Source organism: Globicephala melas, chromosome 9, assembly GCF_963455315.2.
Source record: "Globicephala melas chromosome 9, mGloMel1.2, whole genome shotgun sequence".
In the NCBI taxonomy this organism is placed as follows: Eukaryota; Metazoa; Chordata; class Mammalia; order Artiodactyla; family Delphinidae; genus Globicephala; species Globicephala melas.
Genome location: NC_083322.1, coordinates 96086066 through 96111792, shown reverse-complemented (window position 1 = coordinate 96111792; position 25727 = coordinate 96086066). Strand labels below are relative to the sequence as shown.

Sequence of the window (25727 nt, the reverse complement as noted above, 5' to 3'; positions counted from 1 at the left end):
GCCGCAGAAGGCAGGAGAGGAAATGGACACAGTCAGCAAGATGAGGAAGACAGGCTTTTAGGAAGTGGGCAGGGGTCACTCAGAAGGCCCAGGCAGGGGAAGTGAGCTCCGATGCACCAAGGACGGCCGTGGTGGCTCAGTGAGCAGGGGCACAAAGGGCACCACAGGGTGGAGAGGGCACAGGGCCCGACCCCGGGATCTCCCCGCAGGGCTGACACCACGCTGTGACTGTGGTGGGGGTGGAGGTGAGGGCAGGCACCTGCCTCTGCTGCACAGGATGGGCTCGGTGAGGGCTCAGCAACTCTCAATTACCTGTCTGTGTGAAACACTAACAAGGGCAATCTGGCTTTGACTGTTTTTAAGACATAAACAAAAATAAGATGCCACCATCTGACTTGTCCCCAACATGGCCAAGACCTTAATGAGGGAGGGCTTTGCACGCTGACAGAACAGGCCCTGGCTGACGGGTCCTAGGGGGGCAAGGGGCGAGCTACACTTGACAAGGTGTTTACGACTGGAGCGCAGAGGCCGAACTGGAGAAAATGATGGGGAAGAGATGGCTGTCTAGGAGAGGACCACGCCAAGGGACGAAGAGCAGAGGGACGGCGAAACGGGGTGCAAAGGCAGACCCAGGTAACTGGGCGCAGAGGCACGGGGAGCGCTCGGGGGCTTGCACCCCTGAACTGCTTGATTACTTTACCACAAACATAACATTCACCATTAAACATTTAGAAATAAAAGCTTTCTTTTTTTTTTTTTTTCGGTACGCAGGCCTCTCACTGTTGTGGCCTCTCCCATTGTGGAGCACAGGCTCCGGATGCGCAGGCTCAGCGGCCGTGGCTCACGGGCCCAGCCGCTCTGCGGCATGTGGGATCTTCCCGGACCGGGGCACGAACCCGTGTCCCCTGCATCGGCAGGTGGACTCTCAACCACTGCGTCACCAGGGAAGCCCTAAAATTTTTCTTTAAAGATAGGGATACGACAAAATTATGAAGTAAATTATAAAGTCAAACGTGAAAGGGCAGCTTTAAGATAATCACAAAGAGCTGAATATAGACTGAGAATGAGATTATAGTATTAGAGAAGTATCTTGTTAATTTTGTTAGGTGTGGTGAAGAAACCATTCCCTTGATAGAGCCACTCAGATGCATTTATGACAGAAAAGTAAGTGGGGAAGGAATAGATTTTTGAAGACTGGCAAACTGCAGAGAGCTACTGAAGTTGCGTGATGGGTCTCCTCACGGAGGTTCATTTCACACTCCTGTCAACTGGGGGAAGAAAAAAAAAGCACAACGTGAGAGTTGTGAGTTAAGTTTTATTTGCGGCAAAATGAGGACTATAGCCCGGGAGACAGCATTTCAGAGAGCTCTGAGAAACTGCTCTAAAGAGGTGGTGGGGAAGGTCAGTATATTTGTGATTTTCGTGAAGGGGGAGTCCATGCAATCGAGCACACATTTTTTGCAGAAGGTTTCTGCTAGTCACGAGGAGCAGACAGCACCATGAAGGATTTTAGTGCTTCTCTAGATACAGGGAGATGACAGAATTGGGCTCATAAAATCTTCTCCTGAAGATATCTATCTGAAGACCTGTTCTCCCAGCTTTCCCCAGAGCACAGAGTGCTTCATTCCTGATCTCCACCCCCTGAACTCCTTTCAGGGGGTGTTGAAGGTCAGCAGCTGCAGAGCTCATAATCTGATCCTTGTAGAGGTAGATGCTAAGTGTCAATTTGTAATTGACACTCCTATTGTATGTTTGCAAACGTCATAAAAAGTTTAAAAAATAATAGGAAAGCAGAGCATAGGGCAGGGAGGGGGGAAGATGCTAAATCTGTGCTGTTTCTGCTGGACACAAAAAGATTCAGTCCTAGCAGTTCCTCATAAGCCCTCTGCAAAGGGAGGGAAGAGAATGATGAAAGAACCAGCTCTCAGGACAAGGAATGTGACATCCCTTATCTGATGCAGAAATGAGAGATCAGAAAGATGATCAATCTAAATCTTAAAACCTAACTTTCTTTATCTCTCCCTAAACTATTTTTTCTAACACAGAGCACAAACAAAGCATTCTTAATAAAACCAACGATTTCCAAGGCCTTCCGTGGGTCACAAATGCCTTTGAAAATCTGATGAAAGCTCTGGATCCTGTCCCTCAAAAAATGAGCATACAACACGTATTGGGCCTAATTCAACTTGGAGAGGCGATCAAGTCCACTTTGCTGGGATGGCCGCAGAGGGACACTGCCATTGTAAATGTCCACTGATTTACACCATCCCGTCCCTCTCCCTCAAGGAGACACTGTGTCCCCTGGAGAATACTGACAACAGAAACCAGCACATAAAATCTGGCCCAAAGATGTCAACCTGCATGTATTCTCTTATTAAACTGAAAAGTCCTTTTTTGAGATCCTTTACCCATATCCCCCGCAGAATCTCTCAAAGAGGTGCTAAAGAGGTGCTTGCTCTGACCTGCGGAGCCCAAGGACCCAATCCTCACTCTGCATTCTTCCTCAGCAGGCTGCATCTATCTGTGCCTGTCAGTAGTCCTCTCACTGTGCTGTCCTCATCCCTGGGACAGATGGACACGGTGACCCTCCCACGCAGCCTGAGAACCCCCAAGTGTTACCTTCCTCGACACCATGCGATAAAAATCCTTTTCAAGAATAGGTGGAGCACAGAGCATTTTTAGGGCAGTGAAAATACTCTCTATGATACTATAATGGTGATACATGGCATTATGTATTTGTCCAAAACCACAGAACGCACACCACCAAGAGTGAACCCTAATGTAGACTGTGGGCTTTGGGTGATGATGACACGTCAGTGTAGGTTCATCAATTATAACAAATGTTGTAACTCTGGTGGGGGATGTTGATGGCGGGGAGACTGCATGTGGGGGCAGGGGGTACATGGCAAATCTCTGTACCTTCCCCTCAATTTTGCTATAAACCTAAAACTGCTCTACAGAATAAGTCTTTTAAACAATTTTTGTTGTTGTTGTTGTTGTTTTGTGGTACACGGGCCTCTCACTGCTGTTGCCTCTCCCGTTGTGGAGCACAGGCCCCGCGGCCATGGCTCACGGGCCTAGCCGCTCTGCGGCATGTGGGATCTTCCCAGACTGGGGCACGAACCCGTGTCCCCTGCATCGGCAGGTGGACTCTCAACCACTGCGCCACCAGGGAAGCCCTAAACAATTTTTTTAAAGCAATAACGATAACGATATTAATACAAATACTAATAATGGTAACAGCCACTGTGATGCTTTCAGCCTCACTTTCCAGAGCTCTGCACCACAGAGCCACAGTGTGCTTCACCACTGCAACCCATTCCCGTGACACCAGGCATTCACACACGGACGTTCCCCAACCTAGATCCCTGTTAACTTGCAATAGCTCACTCATGTGCTATTCTCCCTAAAACCAAATATAACTTAAGAAGACTTGGTTGGTTCCATAAAGAGGTTACGTCTGAGAAAAGGAAGGCAAGGGACAGCCTGGACACAAGATGAAAGTCTGATTCTGAAACCTCTGGGCTAAGTTTATTTGAGAGATAACCTTGTAGTAACTGTCTTCAGAAACCGCTAATATCTGACATCACAGGCAGAGGCACTTCTTTCCGGGCAGTGCATTTGTCTACAGTCTTGGGAAACATACCGCAGATCTCCTCCCATAGAAAACCAGGTCTCATCTTGCTCATGGAGCAATGCAGCTTCCAGGTTGCCATGGAAACGTTGCTGGGCAAGGAGGTTCAGACCAAGAGGTGGCATTCCTGATGAAACGGGACTGGTGGCTCCCGCAGTCAAACGTACCCAATCTAAATGTCACTAGTGCTTCAGGGTAAAAGGGTAAAGCTTACACTCAAGGGCCCAATGGAAGCAGGCTGCCTTTAGATAGCAAGTCCCCAAAATTCACAAGGAAAGAGCCAGATCAACAGTGACAACAGCCAGCCTCCGGTGGGCACTTTCTCTGCGCAGACCCTGAGCACCTCACACATACTGTCTCCTTCACACACCCCGCAATGGGGCACAAGGAGTCTGAGCAACTTGGGGATCTACCCTCCAGCTTCTGCTGGGCCAGCTGCCTGACCTGAAAACCAAGAAACAGTCATCAAAACCCATAAATATCACTGGCCAAAATGCTGTGAAGAAGTTCTCCCACTAGGCACGCTCTGTATCAAGTAAACGTGTGAAGAGAGAGGCTCTAAGGAAGAGCCTCACTGGTTAACACAGAGAAATTAGAAGGAAGTCTTCACAGAATTTACTTTCAAATACAAGAGAAAAACGTGAACATACTGATCTAAAATGTCATTTATACAGAAATCACATGAAATGGTTTTCAGGTGTTCCGAGGACAGCGGGACAGAGGAGCTTCCTGCGGGGCCTCTCCTTCCGTGGGCTTCCTTTCTGCAGCATCACCATCCTGCAGCAGCCTTGGTGAGAGCCTGGGAGTGGTGCAAGTGCCCTCTACATCCTTGCCGGGTTAACACGTTGGCTGTTCCAGGGAGCAAGACCTTGAGCGCGCCGCACACGGAGAGAGGGACACGCCCCTCCAGAGAAGGCGGTTCCAGTTGGGCCTGGTGTGACGGCCGAGCTGGGCTGACGCAGAGAACTCGGGTCGGTGGGGCTTCCAGCCACCTGCCTGCCTTCCTTCTTGACGGTCCTCAGAACACATGCACTTACCTGGATGGCCAGCCACCATCGGCCAAGACTCCAAACACACGAAGACACCTGCTCCTCTGAGCCTTACCTTGTGTACACTTTTGGGGTTTTCCAACCAAGCATAGTACATTTCCTCCACATAGTTCGAACTAGTCCCGCTGAGGAAGGGCTCCGCAGCAACGGGGGCAGTATAGCACCGGACCTGCCCAAACGTCCTAGCTGCTGCTGGTCTGTTTTGTGAAAATGTCTTCACAGTCTGGGAAGCCGTCAATGGCCTCAACTTAGCAGCACAAGTCCTTAAGTGAAACATTCTTGTCCTGAAGTCTCTCACGACCGTCTGCACCAAAAAAAGAAAGAAAAGTTAGAAAGAGCATTGTAGCAGCCAAGGCTACTGGGGGAAAACCTCGCAGACTGTGGCTGGAGGAGAAAGACCCTGTAAACGCATTTGTGGCCGCGTGTCCTGCTTCAGAGAGCACGACACAGCATGAGGTAGTCAAACTGACCAACCTCCTATGTACAGGGCCTGTGCTCCACATGGGGAGGAGAGAACACAGCTGTAGAGGTATGGTCTTCCCCTGCAAGTTTCAATCTAGTTTGAGGGATACGATATATCATGATAAATATGTGACGCCCTGTAAGTTTATACGTTGTATAAAACAATTATAGGCAAAGGCAACAAAGATTAATGAATGATTAGATTAATATAATTGTAAAATGAGAAAGATACTTTCTAATCTATTCAGAGACTACCGAGTACCCGTTGGACTCACGGTATTCTGGAGAACACGGAGACATTGGAAAAATATTTTGCTCACCCTCAAATAATTTATCTTTGAGCAGCAGAAAAAAAATTTTTAAATTAAAAATTACAGCGACAGCACTGAGCGCTTGAGAGGCACAGAAAATGCCAACACAACTCCATGGGAGAAGCCGCTCCTCCAGGTGTTCCTTTCCGGCGGCTGGGAAAGCTTGGGGAAGGGGCGGAACACAGGGAGGATTTTGCTCTGGAGAGGCAGAACGGCAGGCATTCTAAATATAAGAATCAGGAGGAGGAAAGACAGAGAGGTGGAAAGGCGAGCAGAACACAGGGGAAGAGCAAGAATCGTCTTGTCTGGCAGGAGAGGTGGACTGGCTGGACAGCCAGGGGTCCTGAGTCCCGTTTCCTGGGACTGGGAGCGGGCTCTGTGGGAGGAAGCACGGGCAGCAGTGACTACACAAGTGTCTACCTACCTTGGGGCGCTCTGTGGTCATCAACTTGACATGTTAGGATTCTTCACGAACCCCACCAACTCCCTAGAAGGCAGGCGCTAGCTCTTCTGTTTTACAGGTCACCTTTCTGAGTTTAACTTTCCCCCAAGGTTGAATAGACCTTGAGTTTGAGGATTGTAATTTTACTAAATCTAGTATGTAACTCTATATACGCCAGCCATTTTACAAAAGCAGCTGATGCACCCACCAGATCATGAAAGAGTTCAGACTGTCCCCAGAGGGGTCTTGAACCACTTCCAAGCACGAGTCAGAATCCAGATGCCTCCGGGAAGGGACCCAGTCAGGAAGGGATAAGGACACGGTGCAGTTCCTCTCCCCATAAAGATCCCGGCACCTTCCAGTCAAAGCGAAAGAGGCTGTGGGAGGGAAAGGGAGCCCCAGGGCAGGGACGAGGCTCACCACAGCCCTCCGCCCTGAGATACAGTGCCTGCTGGCCTAACACATGGTTGCCCTTAAATCTGCCTTAAAGCAAGTGCCGGGGCTGTCAAGTTGGAATTACACCCCACCTCCACTCCTGCCTGAAGGAAATCCAAGCTCTGAGACATGCTGAGAATTACCCAGAAATAAATGTTACATAAACTATCCTCTACACAGTTTATACGAACCCTTCCTCTTAAGCCAAATATGATCAGAATACGCATAAAGGACACTGACAGAGTCTCTGGCCTGTTCTCCTGCTCAGAAAAGACAGGTCAGCAAAAGGGAAAAGCAGAACAGGTACTTTAAAAACAAACTGAACAACAAACAAAAACTTCCTCCTTAAAATTTAAAGATGAACAAGCCTATATTTTGCTATAGAATGCAATCTTAACTCCTTTTCTTTTTAACCTTAAGTAACTTCAGTAGTTCTTCCTACCTCCAACTATACTCCCATTTTCTCTCACAGGCAGACAAAGAAAGACACTGATGGCAAAAATACTACTACTGCTGCTTTCCACGTTAATTTTTTTAAAAATTCAGATCCAAAGGAAAACACTCATTTTTTTCCTCCAATGTCATTATTATCTAGGCAGCTTGAAACACTCGATGGCCCCTGAGCTGGGGTTTTCTCCTAGAACACAGCAGTATCATCACCTCCATTAGTATCATCACCACCATTAACTGTCATTATTCAGTTGCTGCGATACCCAATTAACAGGCACCACACTGACAAGCACAAAACTGCTCGTTTCATGTGTTCTTCCCAATGCAGTCCTTCCAATATGATACTATAAACAAACCACGTTACCTAGCTATCTACAGTCACGGAATCTGACAAATAGCTCAGTGCTGCCGAGCACTGTTACTAGCAATTTTCAAACTTCCCTTAAGATGACTCATCGGAAAACCTGCCCTTCAGCAGATGGCTCAACATCCCCGGCCTCCACCCTGGGAAGACCAGGAACAGCTGTTCTCTATCCACGATCTTATGGACCCACAGAGCAGACAGCAGGTATATATACATTTCAGATTTTGGTAGGGTCAGATTCCATCCTTCCAATTCCAGAGTCAACATTACGAATAGTGCACCATTTTTGGTAGAAACACTGGATTGTTCAAACACTTTCATGAAAGCTTCGGGTTGTCCAAGAAGTCCAAGTGTTCTGACTTGTGGTTTAGAACAATATTTCTACTTGACAAGGGGGCCAAAAATTCTCAATGGGGAAAGAATAGTCTTTTCAACAGACAGTGCTGGGGCAACTGGAGATCCACATGTGAAAAAATGAAGTTTGGACCCCTGTCTCACACCATATACAAAATTAACTGAAAATGGATCAAAGACCTAAATGTAAGAGCTAAAACTGTAAGACTCTTAGAAGTTTTATAACTTCCAAGTTAAAATGGAATAAATCTTCATAGCCTTGAGACAAACAACGTGTCTTAGGACACCAGAAGGACAAACAACAAAAAAAATAGACAAACTGGACTTCAAGAAAATAAAAACTTTCGTGCTTCAAAGGACAACATCAACAAAGAGAAGACAGTCTAAGAGTAAAAGGAATATTTGCAAATCATAGAGCTGATAAGAACTCTTACAACTCAATAATGAAAATAAAAATAACCCAATCAAAAAACTGCCAAAAGTGACTTCCCTGGTGGCGCAGTGGTTAAGACTCCACGCTCCCAATGCAGGGGGGCCCAGGTTCGATCCCTGGTCAGGGAACTAGACCCCACATGACGCAACTAAGAGTTTGCGTGCCACAACTAAAGATCCTGCATGCCACAGGGAAGACCCCGCATGCAGCACAACCAGGAGCCCTCGTGCCACAACTAGGACCCGACGCAGCCAAATAAATAAATTGATTAATTTTTTAAAAATTGCCAAAGGATACGAACAGACATTTTTCCAAAGAAGACACACAAATGACCAATAAGCACATTAAAAGATACTCAACATCATTAGTCATTAGGGAAAAAAATGCAAATCAAAACCACAACAAGATACCACTTCATGCCCACTAGATTAGATACAATCAACACAAGCAAGTGTTGGAGAGAACGTGAAGAATTTAGAACCCTCATACAATTCTGGTGGGAATGTAAGCTGGTGCAGTCACTTTGGAAAACAGTTTGGCAGTTCCTCAAAAAGTTAAACATAGAATTACCATATGACTCAGCAACTCCACTCCTAGGTATACAACCAAGAAAAACAAAAACATACGTCCACACGGATGTTCACTGCAGCATTATACGAGCCCAAAAGTGGAAACAACTCAAATGTCCATCAACTGATCAATGGGTATACAGAGTGTGGTATAGCCATACCATGTAATAGTATTAGGCAATGTAAAGGAATGAAATGTTGATATCTCTTGCAACACAGATGAACTTTGAAACTTTTAAGTGAAAACAGTCATTCACACACAAAAAACACATGTTGTATGACTTCATTTATGTGAAGATGTTCAAAAGAGGCAAATTGATACAGACAGAAAGCCCAAGACTGGGGGTAGCAAGGATAAGACATAACAACTAATGGGTATGGGTTTTATTTTTTGTTTGGGGGGGGCGGGGAATGAAAATGTTCTAAAACTATTGATAGATAATGCTGATGGTTTCACAACCTTACGATATACTGTAAAATGTTAAATTGTACAATTTAAATGGGTGAATTGTATGGTATATGAATTATACCTCAATAAAGTTTTTTGTTTTTAAATGTTTGTGAACAGATTTGCCCAAACCTAAACTTTTTTTTTTTTTGCCACACCACACGGCATGCGGGATCCTAGTTCCCCAACCAGGGATCGAACCCGTGCCCCTTTGCAGTGGAAGCATGGAGTCCCAACCACTGGACCACCAGGGAAGCCCCTCAATAAAGTTGTTTTTAAAAAAGTCTAAGAAGAAACATAAACGAGCCTATCCCTATCAATAAAGTACACAAAGTGACACTATCTGTAACCCATTAATTTCAAGATGCAAGTATAAATCTATACATTTGAGAAAAATAACATTAAAAAAACCCCAAAAACCAAAGCAAAATTTGTTTTTAAGGGTTCAGTGCTCTGCCCTTAGGAAAATAAAACAGTTTATCTGTGCCTGGACATTCCCCAGTCAGGCAGCACACACCTTACCCAAGGCCACCTCCCCATTCACAGGATGAGGAGATAAACTGACTCCTGACGTCTACCACCCTCATGCTGGCTAGCAGAGGAGTAATTAAAGAGGCAAAAACAGCCTGGGCATTTCTCAGGACATGAGTCTTTTAGGGAAAAGCACATGCATCATTAAATGATTGTTACCATTGTGTGTTGCCTAAGAACCATTTTAAAAAAACTTACCTTGAGAGACTTTTTGTTTTTTGTTTTCTTTTGGTTTTGGACTCATTAAGATTTTCATGATGAATCAAGAAAACAATGCTTGCTACATACCTATCGCTGTTAATCCATTATTCTAGTTTTAGCAGTGATACAAAGACATTATGTACAGGGAGAGCACAAGTACCAATTTTCTTTTACTGGCTGAGAATCTCAAGAGAATGCAACGTCTTTCACTTGTGATGCCTCATCAAACATAAACTGAGGGATTGAGAGGTAGTGCAGAGTACTCTTAAACTACAAAGGTACTTTGCCGTTATTACACAGAAACAGTGGTTGAGCCTTCAGGGCAAACAGGCAGAGTGACTCTTCCTTGCTGTGTGAGCCTTAAATGTATCACTTGATCTGTGTTCGTTTCCTTTGCCATAAAGTGAAGGATGCAATCACTTCTGTTCCCTCAATGTTTTTTGTAATTATGATACAAACATGAAAGAACTTTGCACACTTTAAAAGTACTTTTATGGGACTTCCCTGGTGGCGCAGTGGTTAAGAATCTGCCTGCCAATGCAGGGGACACGGGTTCGAGCCCTCGTCTGGGAAGATCCCACATGCCGCGTAGCAACTAAGCCCATGCGCCACAACTACTGAGCCTGCTCTCTAGAGCCTGTGAGCCACAACTACTGAAGCTGCGTGCCACAACTCCTGAAGCCCGCGCACCTAGAGCCCGTGCTCCGCAACAAGAGAAGCCACTGCAATGAGAAGCCCGCGCATCGCAACGAAGAGTAACCCCCGCTCACTGCAACTAGAGAAAGCCCGCGCACAGCAATGAAGAGCCAACACAGCCAAAAATGAATAAATTTTTTTTTTTAGGTATTTTTATGACTAAAGAACTATAATCTACCAGAAGAAAATAAAAAACCCCACCCCACAACTAATGGTATGTCTTAAAAAGCTGAAGTTCCCGAGGTAAAACTAAACAGAAGTAAATTTGGAGTGGGTAGCTGACCAGATTGCTGGGGGGGACTTCCACCTCTGAAGTGGGAACCCCAAACAAGCTTCAGTGCATGGGTCTGAAGACTGATCCATCCTGCCCAGACCGGCACTGTGTTTCCAAAGGTGCCCTGAATGCAGTGGTGTATGGTATAGGTAAATAGGCACTTTTTAAAGGTGTTGGTTAAAGTAGAAATTATTAAATTTTTATGGAAAGCAAGGACACTTGTCAATATTTATTAAAAATTTAAAAAGCACATACAGGACTTCTGTTTCCCACTAAATGCAGCTAAAAACATGAGATGCTTCATTTAACACAAAACAAAACATAAGACTCTGAAAGGTGGAGAGGAGACAGACTGGGAAGGGGCCTCGGGGCCCCAAAAGACTGAGCACTGAGTTCTCGGTTTTCCTTTTGCCTCATATATTCCAGGCTAGATGCTGAAAAAGCTGGCAACCCAGAAATACCAACTAATGTAGACCAAAAAAAAGCTGCAGTAAAAGCCTGCCCTCTGGCCAAAGGACCAGGAATGGGGCAGCCTAGCAGGACAGAATACTTTTAGACAATAACAACTCTACTGCAACCAACCCCACAGAAACACTGTGGCCCACTCCCACTCCACCTGGTAGTGTCAGAGGAGATCAGGGACTTCCATCCCCACCAGGTGACAATGAGCCACCCTCCCCACCCCAACAATCTAGGAGGGAGCCTGGATTCTACTCTCGCCCAGCAGTAACAGGGCAGCACCTCTCCCTTCCCAGGCAGGGTGGAATCCCAAAGGTGTAATTGGGAAATTACACCCACACAGCAGTAACAAGGAGTCCCTACCCACAGATACCAAGGAGGCCAGGTGAGGAGCCTCTACCTCCATAACCAGGCAGCACCTCCTACCCCCCCAGCAGTGTCAGAGGAAGCTCACCAACACCAAGATGACACAGATGTTAGAATTATCTGGCAAAGATTTTCAAAGAGCCAGCATCAAAATGCTTCCACAAGCAACTAGAAACATACTTGAAACAAATGAAAGTAGAAAGCCTCAGTAAAGAAAAAGAAGATATAAAGAAGAACCAAATGGAAATTTCAGAACTGAAAATTACAATAACCAGAATAAAAAATTTGATGGATAGGTTAAACTGAAGAAAGAAGAAACAGTGAACATGAACATGGACAAACATGAACGAAAGGAATTTCACAATCTGAACGGAGAAAACAGACTGGGGGAAAAAAAAAGAACAGGACCTCAGGAACACGTGGGACTATAACAAAAGACCTAATGCTGAATATAAAATGTCATCAGAACCTCAGGAGGAGCAGAAAGAGGAAGGGGCTGAAAACGTATTCAAACAAATAATGGCTGAAAACTTCCCAAATTTGGCAAAAAGACATAAACCCATAGATTCAAGAAGCTGAGAGAACCCCAAACAAAATAAACCCAAAGAAATCCACTCCAAGACCCATCACAAGCTTTTGAAAACTACAAACAACTTGAATAGCATATTTCTCACCAGAAACTATGGAGGCCAGGAGAAAGTGGCATAACACTTTTCAAGTGTTGAAGGAAAATAACTGTTAATCCAGAATCTTATATCCAGAAAAAGTATCCTTCAGGAACAAAAGGGGAATAAAGATCTTCTTAGATGAAGAAAAACTAAAAAAATCTGCTGCCAGAAGACCTACCCAAAATGAATGGCTTAAGGAAATCCTGTAAACAGAAAGTAAATGATAAAAGGAATCTTGCAACATCATGAAGAAAAGAAAGAACAACAGAAAGACAATGTATGGGTAAATATAATTTCCTTTTCCTCTAGAAATCTTCTAAATGATGTGTGATTGATGAAGCAAAAATTTCAACACATCTGATGTGGTTCTAATGATATGTCTGTAAAGGAAATATTTAACACGTTACTGACTGGGGGATTTTTGCAGAAACTAACGCCTGTGGCCATAATACGTCTCCAGTCAAAAATGTGTTAAAAGACAATTTTAAGTGGAGTAGGATAAAGTGATGTAAACAGAGATATGGTTTCTATACTTCAAACTGATAAGATGATGACACCAGTATACTGTGATAAACTATGTATATATAATGCCTAGACAACCATTACAAAAGCTACACAAACAGATATACTCAAAAACACTACATATAAATAAAAGCAGAATTTAAAAATATGTTCAAGTAACCCACAAGAAGTCAAGATAAAGAAAGCAGAAGAACAAAAAACGAAATAAAGGATAAAATGGCAGACTTAAGTCCTAACATATCAATAATTACTTGATATGTTATGTAAATGACCTAAATACACCAATTAGAAAACAGAGATTGGCAGAACGGATAAAACAACAGGATCCAATAATAGAAGAAACTTCAAATGTAACAATACAGGAAGGTTGGAAGTGAAAGGATGAAAAATTATATACCATGAAAACATTAATCAAAGGAAAGGAGAAGGACTATATTATTATCAGATAAAGTAGACATCAGAGCAAAGAAAATTACCAGACACAGAGATATTAATGACAAACGGTTAATCCGCTAACAGGATATAGCAATTCTAAATGTGTACGCACCAAACAACATAATTGCAAAATATGTGAATCAAACCAATAAAAGAGAAAGGAGAAAAAGACAAACCTACAATTATAGTTGGAAACTTCAACCCCCCTTTCAACAAGAGATGGAAAAGCTAGACACGAGGTCAGCAAGGATACAGAGAAACTCAACGAAAGTACAAACTACCACAACTCACCCAATTTGAAATAACTATTAAAGAAATTTCACATGTAATTTAAAAGCTCCTGGAAAGGTAATTTCCAGGGAATTCCCTGGCAGTCCAGTGGTTAGGACTCTGCACTTCCACTGCAGGGGGCACGGGTTCGATCCCTGGTTGGGAAACTAAGATCCTGCAAGCCACGCAGTGCAGAAAGAAAAAAAAAGAAAACGTTATTTCCAGGCCCTGATGGTTTCACTACAGAATCCTATCAAATGTTTAAAGATTAATTAACTCCAAACCTACACAATCTCTTCCAGAAAATACAAGGAGGAGAACTTACCAATTCATTTCATGAAGCTAGTATGTCCCTGAAATGAAATCCAAACAAAGATAGAAAAAAGAAAAAGGAAAAAAAAAGCTTTAAACTCATATTCCTCATGAATACATATGCATATAAATAACCTTGACAAAATATAGCGAATAGAATTAAGCAATATATAAATGCAATTATACACCATGACCTAACGGGGTTTTTTCCAGGGATGTAAGCTAGTTCAATATTCAAAAAACAATGTAATCTACCATACTGACAGGCTAGAGAAGAAAAATCACATGCTCATATCAATAGATGCAGATAAGCACTTGATAAAATTCAACACCCATGATAAAAACTCTCATAAAAGTAGGAATAAAGGGGAACTTTAACTTAATATAAAGCATCCACAAAAGTCTACAGCAAACACATACTTAATGGTGAAAGACTGAACGCATCTTTTTAAAACTGGGAGCAATGTAAGGATGTCCACTCTTATCCCTACTACTCAGTGTAGCACTGAGAGTTGCAGCCAGAGAAATAAGGCAAGAAAAGGAACTAAAAAGCATATGTATCAGAGAGTAAAACATAAAACTACTACTATTTGCAGATGACATGATTATCTATGACAAAATCTCAAGGCATCTACAAAAACACTTATAGAACTAATAAGTGAATTCAGCAGGGTCACAGGATACAAGATAAATATACACAAAAAAACTGTATTTCTACAAACTATCAACAGACACATGAAAACAAAAATTTTTTTAAAGGAAATAGTATAAGTCTAACAAAACGTGTGCAGGACTTGTATGCTAGAAACTAGAAAACACTGATGAAGAAAGAAAAAACCTAAATAAATAGACATACCTTGTTTAAGGATTGGAAGATTGAACATAGTAAAGAAGTTATCTCCAAATTGATCAACAACTTTAACACAATTCCTATCTAAATCCCAGCAAGAATTTTTATAGATATAGGCAAGATTATGCTAAAATTTATATGGGAAGGCGAAGGAATTAGATCAGCCGAAGCAATTTTGAAAAAGGATAATGAAGTGGGAAGAACCAATCTACTTAATTTCAAGAGTTATTATGTAGCTGCAATAATCAAGACTTGTGGTACTGATGGTGAAATAGACAAAAAGACCAATGGAACAGAACAGAGAACTCTAGAACAGACCCATACAAGCACAACCAACTGATTTTTGACAAAAGAGCAAAAGCAATTCAACGGAGAAAGAACAGTCTTTTCAACAAATGCTGCTGGTTGGATACATATGGGGAGGGAAAAAAAAAAAAAGAAAGAATGAAAGGAAAAGAAAAGAAAGAAACCACTCGAACTAGACTTCACACCTTATATAGAAATCAACTCAAAATGGATTATAGATTTAAATGTACAACACAAAACTATAAAACTTTTAGAAAAGTATGTAAGAGGAACTAGAGCCAGGCAAAGAGTTCTTAACTTGACGCTAAAAGCACAACACATAAAAGACAAAATTCATAAACAGGACTTGATCAAAATTAAAAGCTTTTGCTCTGCAAAAGATACTGTTAAGATGATGAAAAGACAAGCTACAGACTACAGAAAATATCTGCAAACCACATATCCAGGAGAGGACTAAAATGTGTAAGAAATTCTCAAAATGAAACATTAAAAAAGGCAAATGATCCAATTACAAAATGGGCAAAAGATATGAAGAAGTTTTTCACTGAAGAAGATATACCCATGGCAAATAAACACATGAAAAGACATTCAATATCACTAGACATCAGGGAAATGCAAATTAAAACCACAATCACTACACATCTATTAGAATGGCTAAAACTTTAGAAAATGGTAACATCACCAAACGCTGGCAAGAATATGGAGAAACTGGGTCACAAATACATTACTGGTGGGAATATAAAATGGTAGTCACTCTGGAAAACAGTTTGTCTATTTCTAAAAAAAAAAAAAAACTAAACATGCAACCACCATATGACCTAGTGATTACACTCCTGGACATTTACCTCAGAGAAAGGAAAACTTATGCGTACATAAAAACCTGTATATAAATGTTTACAACAGCTTAATAGCCGAAGAACGGAAACAATCCAGACGTCCTTCAATGGTTGGAGAGTTAAACCAACTGTGGTACATCAATAGCCTGGACGCATAAAAAGGAACAAAATGCTGACATAGACAACACCCTGCATGCATTTTCAGAGAATTACACTTAAATTAAAAAAGCCAACCCCAAAAGGTTACTTACTGTATGAATCTCCTTATGTAACACTCCTGACACACCAAAATTACAGAAATGGAAAACAGATTAGTGGTTGCCAGAAGCTAAGGAATTGGAAGCAGGATGGAAGTGGGTATGGCCATAAAAAGGTAACAGGAGGGATGCTTGTGGTGATAGAAATGTTCTCCATTTTGACTGTTATCAATGTCAATACCTCGTTGTGATATAATACTGTAGTTTTTGTAAAATGTTACCATTTGAGAAAAGTGGGTAAAGGGACACTGAGACCTCTCTGTACCATCTGTTATAACTGCGTATAATAGATTTGCATGTACAATTTCTCAAAATTATACCATTCTAAAATAAATTTCTCAATAATTGTACAATTATCCCAAAATAAAACGACCTAAAATTTTAATGGAGACGATACAGTACTTCCGTCAAATGGGGCAGTGAGGAGTAAGACTGATTAAAAGCAGATGTGAAACACATAGATGTATATGCAAGATATACAGGTAATAAACACGGTAAATATTTCACATTTAATAAACTGTGCATTCAAATTTAAATGAAATCAAAAGAAATTCATATTTCTGAAATTAAAGTTAGTCTTTAAAAGTAACTGAATTTTGGGACTTCCCCAGCAGTCCAGTGGTTAAGACTCTGTGCTTCCACTGCAGGGGGCGCGGGGCTGGATCCCGGATCTCGCGTGCTGAAATTTGGTGATGGTTGCATACTGTAAATATACTACAAACCACTGAACTGCATACTTGAAAGAGTGAATTGTATGATACATGAATTGTATCTCAATAAAGCTGTTAAGGAAAAAAAAAATACTCGAAACTTGGAAACTGCTCTCAAAAATATAATCAGGATACTGATATTTCTCCAACTTTCAAGAGCTAGTCCTCAGCTAATATGCAAAGCTAGAATAGTATTATATACTTTCATACCGCGCAGGTCTTGCACAAAAATCTGTGCGGTTGGACTGCTGCACGTCCTGACACAGTGCAAACAAGGCTTCATCCCAGGTGATTCATCCTAAAGGTGCTCAGAGCAGTGTACGTGGAAGTGGGCCTCTAGTCCCTGCTTCAAGGCGCAGGACTGCAGAACAAGGCGCAGAGAAACCCCAGGACAGAGTTCACACCTCAGGCCTGAGTCATCTGTTCTGGGCGAAAAGCAGAGAAAGCAGTTTCTTATCTACTCGTCTCTCGCCACCGGTTTTCTACTAGGTCTCGGTACCCAACTTACACCGACATCAGGTAAAAGGGAAAAGGTACACTAGTGTGTTCCTCGAGGAAATGCACTTCATCTCAACATGAGCTATCAAACCCCTGGAAGAAAGAGGAGTATGGTGGCGTACCGTGCACGGTAGGGTACCGCAGGGTATTCTACTCATCAAGGGTGTCACCCCAAAGAGCTCACAGAGAGGATGGGTACCGAGGGTGCTGAGTATGGAGGGATCCTGAGTATATAGGTACTGAGTACGGTATGCTGCGGCAAAGTAATCCACTCATCAGGGGCGTCACGCTGAGGAGCACAGAGAGAATGGGTACGGTGCGTCCTGAGTACGGTAGAGATACTGACCTAAGGTAAATGCTGCGGGGTAATCCACTCAAGGGTTCACCCCAGGAAAGGGCAGGGAGGATGGATATAGCGGGTACTGAACACAGAGGATACTGAGGGGTAATCCGCTCCTCAAGGGAGTCACCCCAAGGAACACAGGGAGGATTAGTACGGTGGGGTACTGAAGAAGTGGGGGTACTGCGGGGTAATCCGTTCCTCAAGGGTTCACCCCAGGAGCAAAGGATCAGCCCGGACAGAAGCCGACCAGCGTCTCCGCGCTCTGGAAAGGGAGGACTGCCCACAATTCGCAGCCGTTTCTTCAAGGGCGTGCCACCCTTCCATCCGTCCGGGTGTGGAGAGGACACTGCCGGGCGACTCCCACGTGACGCCTCCTCGACCTTGGGGGTCACCCGCGCCGCGGCGCCCATTCCCTCACATCCGCCGTGCGGCCCACCCCCTGCCTGCTACAGCCAATGGAGCGCCGCTCCGCGCCCCGCGCGACCTCTGCGCACGCCCGCACCCGCCAATCTCCGCCCGCCAGGAGACGCCCGCCGCGCCATTGGCTGCCACGCCCGTCTGTCAGGCCCCGTCCCACCCACCTCCCCCCGTCAGCCCCGCTCCAGCCAGCTTCACTCCCTGTCACCGGGGTACCGGCCGCAACGAGGGCGCGGCGGCCTTGCCCCCTGCCGCGACCCCCGCCTCCTGCCCGACCGGCGCGGAGCCTCCCAAATCCGGCCGAGCCCGACTGCAGCCCGAGCCTACCTGTCTCCGACTCAGCTCCACCCGAATGAGGCGCCGACACCCCACTCCGGGGCACCAAACTCTCGGCCCCGCCCCGGCGTGTGGCGTCAGCACGCCGCCCCGCCCTGGGAGGAGAGGGGCCGCCCCTAACTCGTGAGCGGGGTCTTGACGTCACAGAGTTGCGGCCTCGTTGCTCTTGGCGCGTTCTTGGGGGAGCAGTGCAGACGCCCAGGCTGCGGCCGGGAGACGTCCGGCCGGTCCCTACCGGGACGCGTGACGGGTCTGAAAAGGGGGTCTGCACGTTGCTAAGTAGTGTCTCCTGCAGTGGGTTGTTAGGAGCCCTCTGATGGAGAGCTGACCTAGTCTGTGCTGCCAGACAGAAAGGAACCTTGATCGGCAAATGCGCGCTCGAGCGCAGCAGGTAGTGGCCCGGGGGAGTGAGAACCAGGAAGCCCCAGCGCCGACACAACGGTTTCCCAAAGTGGGCAGCGGGATCGCGGGGACCTTCACGTGGTGCATGGACGGTGTATCATGCCATTTCATCGAATACAAATGGTCATCTGCTTTCAGAGCTTATTTTACTTACTGCTGAAAAAGAAAAAACAGTGTTACTAGGACACCTCGATCGTAAGATGCTCTATTTCAAAATGTGGGGGGAAAACGGTCAGATTTGATGAACTATGGTAAATTGTAGTCAATCACATACTGAGAAAGCCCTTGCAGTTCTTCTGTCTTCATTACAGCAAGGAGAAAGCCTCATTTCGTGCTAGTGTATCCTTCGCTCCACTTTTTCTTCTTTCCCTTTTTTGACAAAGAGAGATAAGAAATTAGGCTGAAAACTTTTGGTGGATAATAATATAGGTAGAACTTAAGTTACTTTGTCTTCCTGATTTGTGACAGTTTATCTTTGACATTTATGGCAAGTGATACTGGTTTTCTGATTTACAGTAATAAAAAGTTTTCTTTTGGGGGACTTAGCTGGTGGTCCAGTGGTTAAGACTTCGCCTTGCAATGCAGGGGGTGCGGCTTCGATCCCTGGTTCGGGAGCTAAGATTCCCACATGCCTCAGGCAAAAAGCAAAACATAAAACAGAAGCAGTATTGTAACAAATTCAATAAAGACTATAAAAATGGTCCACATCAAAAAAATCTTAAAAAAAAGAATATAATTAAAAAAGTTTTCTCTTGTAATAAAATTTTCCATTTTAAGACTACATTAACTAGATAGTAGTATGGGAAGGTGGCATCCAAATGACTGACGTTAGGGAAACGCTGTTCCACCCTGTCTTGAATTGTTCTTCGGTGTTTATTCCCCAAAACTTGAAGACAAGGGCTGTGTCATGTGGCATAGCCAGGGATACTGGGGTGACAAAGGCCAGCAATCTGACCATAGGGATCTGACCATGAAAGCTCCATAGAGGACACAAGTGTCTGAATCTGGGCTGAAATTCAAACTGAGGACTTTGCCACCTGCTCACAGGTGTGATAGACTTAGAGCGATTTCTAAATTTCTAAAAGGGAAAGGCAAAGTAGGAGGTGTTTTTTTCTTTTTTGTTTTTTCTGTAGGAAGTATAAGTGCTTGTAAGAACAAAATTGGGCTGATATGTGGGATAAGGATCTGGAGACAGAAAGTGAAGGAACCAAGGAAAAAACTTCAGTATTTTTTTTCCTTTCTCTTTTTATTGTGGTAAACTATATAAAAGAAATAATATTTGTCATTTTAAAGGACAATTTAGTGGCATTAATCACATTCACAATGTTGTGCAACCATGACCACTATTTTACCACTCCAAAGAGAAACTCTGTAACCATTAAGTGATAAAGTCCCATTCCCCGCCCCTCTTGTTTCTTAGTAACCTCTACTATCCTTTCTGTCCCTATAAATTTGACGACTCCACCTACCTCATATAAGTGAAATCATACAGTATTTATCTGTCCTTTTATGTCTTGCTTATTTCACTTAGCATGTTTTCAAGGTTCATCTATGCTGTAGCATGGGTCAGAATTTCCTTCCTTTTCATGGCTGAATAATATGCCATTACAGCGCTATACTGCACCTTGTCTATCCATTCATCTGTTGATGGACGCGTGGGTCATTTCCCCCTTTTGGCTTTTGTGAATACTGCTACTGTTACTGAACCAAACTTGGGTCCGCTCACCAGACTGGCAGCGAAACTGGGTTGACACCAGGTTGTGGTGAAAGAAAATACAGCATTTATTGCAAGGGCAAGCAAGGAGAAAAGGCAGCTCATGTTCAAAAGACCAGAACTCAGGGGCAACGGTAGGGGAGAGGGTTGCAGGGTGCCTGGTCAGCTCGTGGACATTCTTCTGATTGGTTGGTGGTGGAGTAACTAGGTGGTATTTCGGGAATCAGCAACATCAACCTGGTTCCAACTGGTCTGAGGTCTATGTGCTTGTGGTCAGCATGCAGTTAACTTCTTCCACCTAGTGGGGGCTTTCGTATCTGCAAAACAGGGAGATTGTTCAGAGTATTATCTGTGGCCCTTGAGGAGGAACTAAAGGTCCTTCCTTGCCTTTGTTTGATGGCTAAACTATTATTATTTGGTCTTGTTTGACTGTTTTCCTTTGTTTCTGCATTTTCGCATTTCTCTGATTAAATTTGTTCTTTGGAACATGGGGCGGGCCTAGGAGGCTAAAGCTTTTCTACGAACAAGAGGCAGGGGAGGGACTTCCCTGGTGGCACAGTGGTTAAGACTCCACACTTCCAATGCAGGGAGCCTGGGTTCGATCCCTGGTCAGGGAACTAGATCCCACATGCATGCTGCAACTAAGAGTTCACATGCCACAACTAAGGAGCTCATGTGCCGCAACTAAAGGAGCCTGCCTGCCGCAACTAAGACCCGGTGCAACCAAATAAATAAAATTAAATATGAAAAAAAAAAGAGGCAGGGGACACTGGGGTCTGTCCCTGGGAAGGTCCCACAGGGTGCTTCATGGTTCCACTACAATGATCATTGGCTTACAAGTATCCATCGAGTACTTGTTTACAATTCTTTTGTGTATTTCCTAGGAGTGTAAGTGGTTGGTCATATGGTAATTCTATGTCTAGCTTTCTGAGGAAGTGCTAAACTGTTTCCCATAGTGGCCACACCATTTTACATTCCCACCAGCAATGCATGACATTTCCAATTTCTCCACATCCTCTTCTTATTTTCTTTTAAAAATTGTATTATAGCCATCTTAGTATGTGTGAGGCGATCTCATTGTTGTCTTGTTTTGCATTTCCTTAGTGACTAATGATGTCAAGCTTTTTTTTTTTTTTTTTTTTTTTTTGTGGTATGCGGGCCTCTCACTGTTGTGGCCTCTCCCGTTGCGGAGCACAGGCTCCGGACACGCAGGCTCAGCGGCCACAGCCCACTGGCCCAGCCGTTCTGCTGCATGTGGGATCTTCCCGGACCGGGGCACGAACCCATGTCCCCTGCATCGGCAGGTGGACTCTCAACCACTGCGCCACCAGGGAAGCCCTCAAGCATTTTTTTATGTGCTTATTTGCCATTTGTGTATCTTCTTTGGAGAAAAGTTTATTTGAGTCATTTGCTCTTTTTTGTTTTTAATTTTTTTTATTCATTCATTTATTTATTTTTTGGCTACATTGGGTCTTCCTTGCTGCGCTTGGGCTTTCTCTGGTTGTGGCGAGCGGGGGCTACTCTTCATTGCGGTGCACGGGCTTCTCATTGCGGTGGCTTCTCTTGTTGTGGAGCATGGGCTCTAGGAGAGTGGGCTTCAGTAGCTGTGGCATGCAGTCTCAGTAGTTGTGGCTCACGGGCTCTAGAGCGCAGGCTCAGTAGTTGTGGTGCACGGGCTTAGTTGCTCCGTGGCGTGTGGGATCTTCCCAGACCAGGGATCAAACCCATGTCCCCTGCATTGGCAGGTGGATTCTTAACCACTGTGCCACCAGGGAAGTCCCCTGCCCTTTTCTGAATTGGGTTTTTTGTCTCATTGTTGAGTTGGAGGAGTTCTTTATATATTAATCCCTTATCAGATATGTGAGTTGCAGATACTGTCTCCCATTCTGTAGGTTGTCTTTTACTTTCTTTATAATGTTCTTCATTAAAAAAAAAAGTATTTATTTATTTGGCTGTGCTGGGTCTTAGTTGTGGCACGTGAGATGTTCATTGCGGAATGTGGATCTTTTAGCTGTGGCATGTGGGATCTAGTTCCCTGACCAGGGATCAAACCTGGGCCCCCTGCATTGGGAGCACAGAGTCTTAACCATTGGACCACCAGTGAAGTCCCCTTTATAATGTTCTTTAATGAATAAAAGTTTTAAATTTTGAAGTCCATTTTATCCATGTTTGTTGTTGCTTAATGTGTTATGTGTCATAGCCAAGAATCCATTGCTAAATCCAAGATCATGAAGATTTCCCTTATGTTTTTTTTGTTTGTTTTTTTTGTTTGTTTGTTGTTTCTGCGGTACGTGGGCCTCTCACTGCTGTGGCCTCTCCCATTGCGGAACACAGGCTCAGGACACGCAGGCTCAGCGGCCATGGCTCACAGGCCCAGCCGCTCTGCGGCATGTGGGATCTTCCCAGACCGGGGCACAAACCCGTGTCCCCTGCAACAGCAGGCAGACTCCCAACCACTGCGCCACCAGGGAAGCCCCTCCCCTTATGTTTTTTCTAAGAGTTTTATGGTTTTAGCTTTTATATTTAGGTTGTTTATCCATTTTGAGTTAATTTTTGTATATGATATGTGGTATGAGTCCAGCTTCATCTTTTTCCATGTGGAACTCCAGTGATCCCCATACTATCTGTTGAAGAGATGATTCTCGCCCCATGGAATGGACTGGGCACCCTTTTGAAAATGAATGGATCACATATGTTGGGTTTATTTCTGTATCCTCAATTCTATTCCATTGGTCTGTATGCTCTCTTTATGCCATTACCACACTGTTTTGATTACTGTAACTTTGTAGTAAGTTTTGAAATCCAGAAATGTGATTTCTCCAGCTTTGTTCTTCTTTTTCAAGATTATTTTGGCTATTTGGAGCCCCTTACAAGTCCATATAAATTTGAGGATTGGCTTTTCCACTGCTGCAAAAAAGACTGTTAGAATTTTGATAGGGATTGTGTTGAATCTGTAGATTTATTTGGGTAGTATTGAAACTGAAACCAAGGGTTATCATCAGTTAGATCCATTAAACTTGTAACCTGCCTTCACTGATCAAGCTTGCTTTAATTGTTCCTATAAAAAAATTCTGGGAATTCCTTGGTGGTCCAGTGGGGTAAGACTCTGTTCTCCCAATGCAGGGGGCCTGGGTTCGATCCCTAGTCAGGGAACTAGATCTGCATGCGTGCCACAACTAAAGATCTCGCATGTCTCAAGGAAGATCCCACCTGCCACAACTAAGACCTGGTGCAGCCTAAATCAAATCAATCAATCAATCAATCAATGTCCTCCAAGTGTCCTGCAGCCTAAACAATAAAATGTTTGCCCAACTTGTTTTTCAGGAACTTGGAGTCAGCTATGTCCAGTTTGAGCTCATTAAGACTGGTTAAGACTACCAAGCAAGTGTCCACTTGATGACGTTTTGACGTCAGAGGGCCAAAAATTCTACCCTCAGAACATGCTAACACTGCCTTTTCCTGAATGTGTCCCATGATGAAGCCTGTAGCTTAGTTGCACCTGTGCAGAATGATGATTATCTCACCTTCTTATTTCTACTCACCTTTCCCCACACGCCCCATGCTTCAGCTTTATACCATAAATATCCCAAGCCCTATGTCTTTGGAACGGTAGACTTGAGATTTGTTCTCCCATCTCCTCACTTGGCTGCCCTGTGAATAAACACTTTCTCAGCTGCAAACCTCCGAGTCTCTGAGTTTGGCTTGCTGCTTGTCCAGCAAACAAACCTGGTTTGGTTCAGTAACAACATCTTAACAATAGTAAGTCTTCCCGTCCAAGCACATGGGATGTCTTTCCATTTATTTATCTTCTTTACTTTCTTTCAGCAATGTTTTCAGTTTTCAGTGTACAAGCCTTTTACCTTGGTTAAATTTTTCTTAGATTTTTGGGGGGATGCATTTGTAAGTAGAATTGCTCTCTTCATTTCCTTTTTCTGATTGTTCATTACTGGTGTATTGATTTTTGTGTATTGATATTGTGTCCTACAACTTCACTGAATTCATTTATTAGCTCTAGTAGCTTTCTTTTGGATTCTTTCCATATCTAGGATTGTGTCATCTGTAAATAGAGATAGTGTTTCTTCCTTTCCAGTTTGGACGCCTTCTGTTTCTTTTTCTTGTCTAATGGACCTGGCTAGAACATCCGGTACAATCTTGAATTGCAAGGGTGAAAATTGACATCCTTGTCTTATTCCTGATCTTAGGGGGAAAGCATTCAGTCTTTCATCATTAAGTATGATGTTTGCTGTGGGATTTTCACAGATGTCCTTTATCATGTGAAGGAAGTTACTTTCTTTAACTAGTTTTCTGAGTGTTTTTTGTGATGGAACAGTGTTGGATTTTGTTAAGTGCCTTTTCTGCATCAATTGAGATAATCATGTTTATTTTCCCCCTTCATTCTATTAATGTGATACATTACATTGATTGATTTTCTTATGTTGACTCACCCCTGCATTCATGGGATAAATCCCATTTGGTCATGATGTATAATCCTCATAACATACTGTTGGGGGAACTCCCTGGTGGCGCAGTGGTTGAGAATCCGCCTGCCAATGCAGGGGACACGGGTTCGAGCCCTGGTCCAGGAAGATCCCACATTCCACAGAGCAACTAAGCCCACGCGCCACAACTACTGAGCCTGCGCTCTAGAGCCCGCGAGCCACAACTACTGACGCCTGCATGCCAAGAGCCCGTGCTCCGCAACAAGAGAAACCACTGCAGTGAGAAGCCCATGCACCGCAACGAAGAGTAGCTTCCCCCGCCCCGCCCTGCTGCTCCCCACAACTAGAGAAAAGCCTGCGCTCAGCAATGAAGGCCCAGCGCAGCAAAAAGAAAAAAAAAAATACCGTTGGATTTGGTTTGCTAGTATTTAGTTGAGGACTTTTGCGTCTATATTCATAAGGGATTTTGGTTGAATTTTCTTTTCTTGTGATATCTTTGGCTTTAGTATCAGTGTAATGCTGTCCTCATAGAATGAGTTAGGAAGTGTTGTCTTCAATTTGTTAGAAGAGTTTAAGTAGGATTGCTATTAATTCTTCCTTAAATATTTGGTAGAATTCACCAGGAGAGTCAATTTTTGGACTTTTCCTTATTGTGTCACTTTAGGTAATTTGTGTGTTGCTAGGAATTTGTCCATTTCATTTAAATTATTTTATTTGTTGGTGTGTAGCTGTTCATAGTATTCTCTTCTTCTTTTTTTTTTTTTTTTTTTTTGCGGTACGCAGGCCTCTCACTGTTGTGGCCTCTCCCGTTGTGGAGCACAGGCTCCGGACGCGCAGGCTCAGTGGCCATGGCTCACGGGCCCAGCCGCTCCGCGGCATGTGGGATCTTCCCAGACCAGGGCACGAACCCGTGTCCCCTGCATCGGCAGGCGGA

General features: G+C 43.9%; 1 protein-coding gene across 5 annotated transcripts in view; it reads right to left on the bottom strand.

Moving 5' to 3' along the window:
• The window catches only part of OGDH (oxoglutarate dehydrogenase), a 76711-nt gene extending 58385 nt beyond the window's left edge, over positions 1–18326 (bottom strand). For 3 of the 5 annotated variants that reach the window (XM_060304876.1, XM_060304873.1, XM_030871229.2), the window contains exons 1-2: positions 18230–18326; positions 4739–4987 (exon numbers count right to left, since the gene is read on the bottom strand). In XM_060304876.1, the coding sequence (XP_060160859.1) occupies positions 4739–4960 (222 nt within the window). In that variant the 5' untranslated portion in view covers positions 4961–4987; positions 18230–18326. Of the gene's footprint in view, positions 1–4738; positions 4988–16854; positions 16877–16966; positions 17036–18229 lie in introns of those variants that run through there. The other 2 variants (XM_060304874.2, XM_060304875.1) reach the window with 2 other exon arrangements.
• Between the last annotated feature and the right edge of the window lie 7401 nt (positions 18327–25727).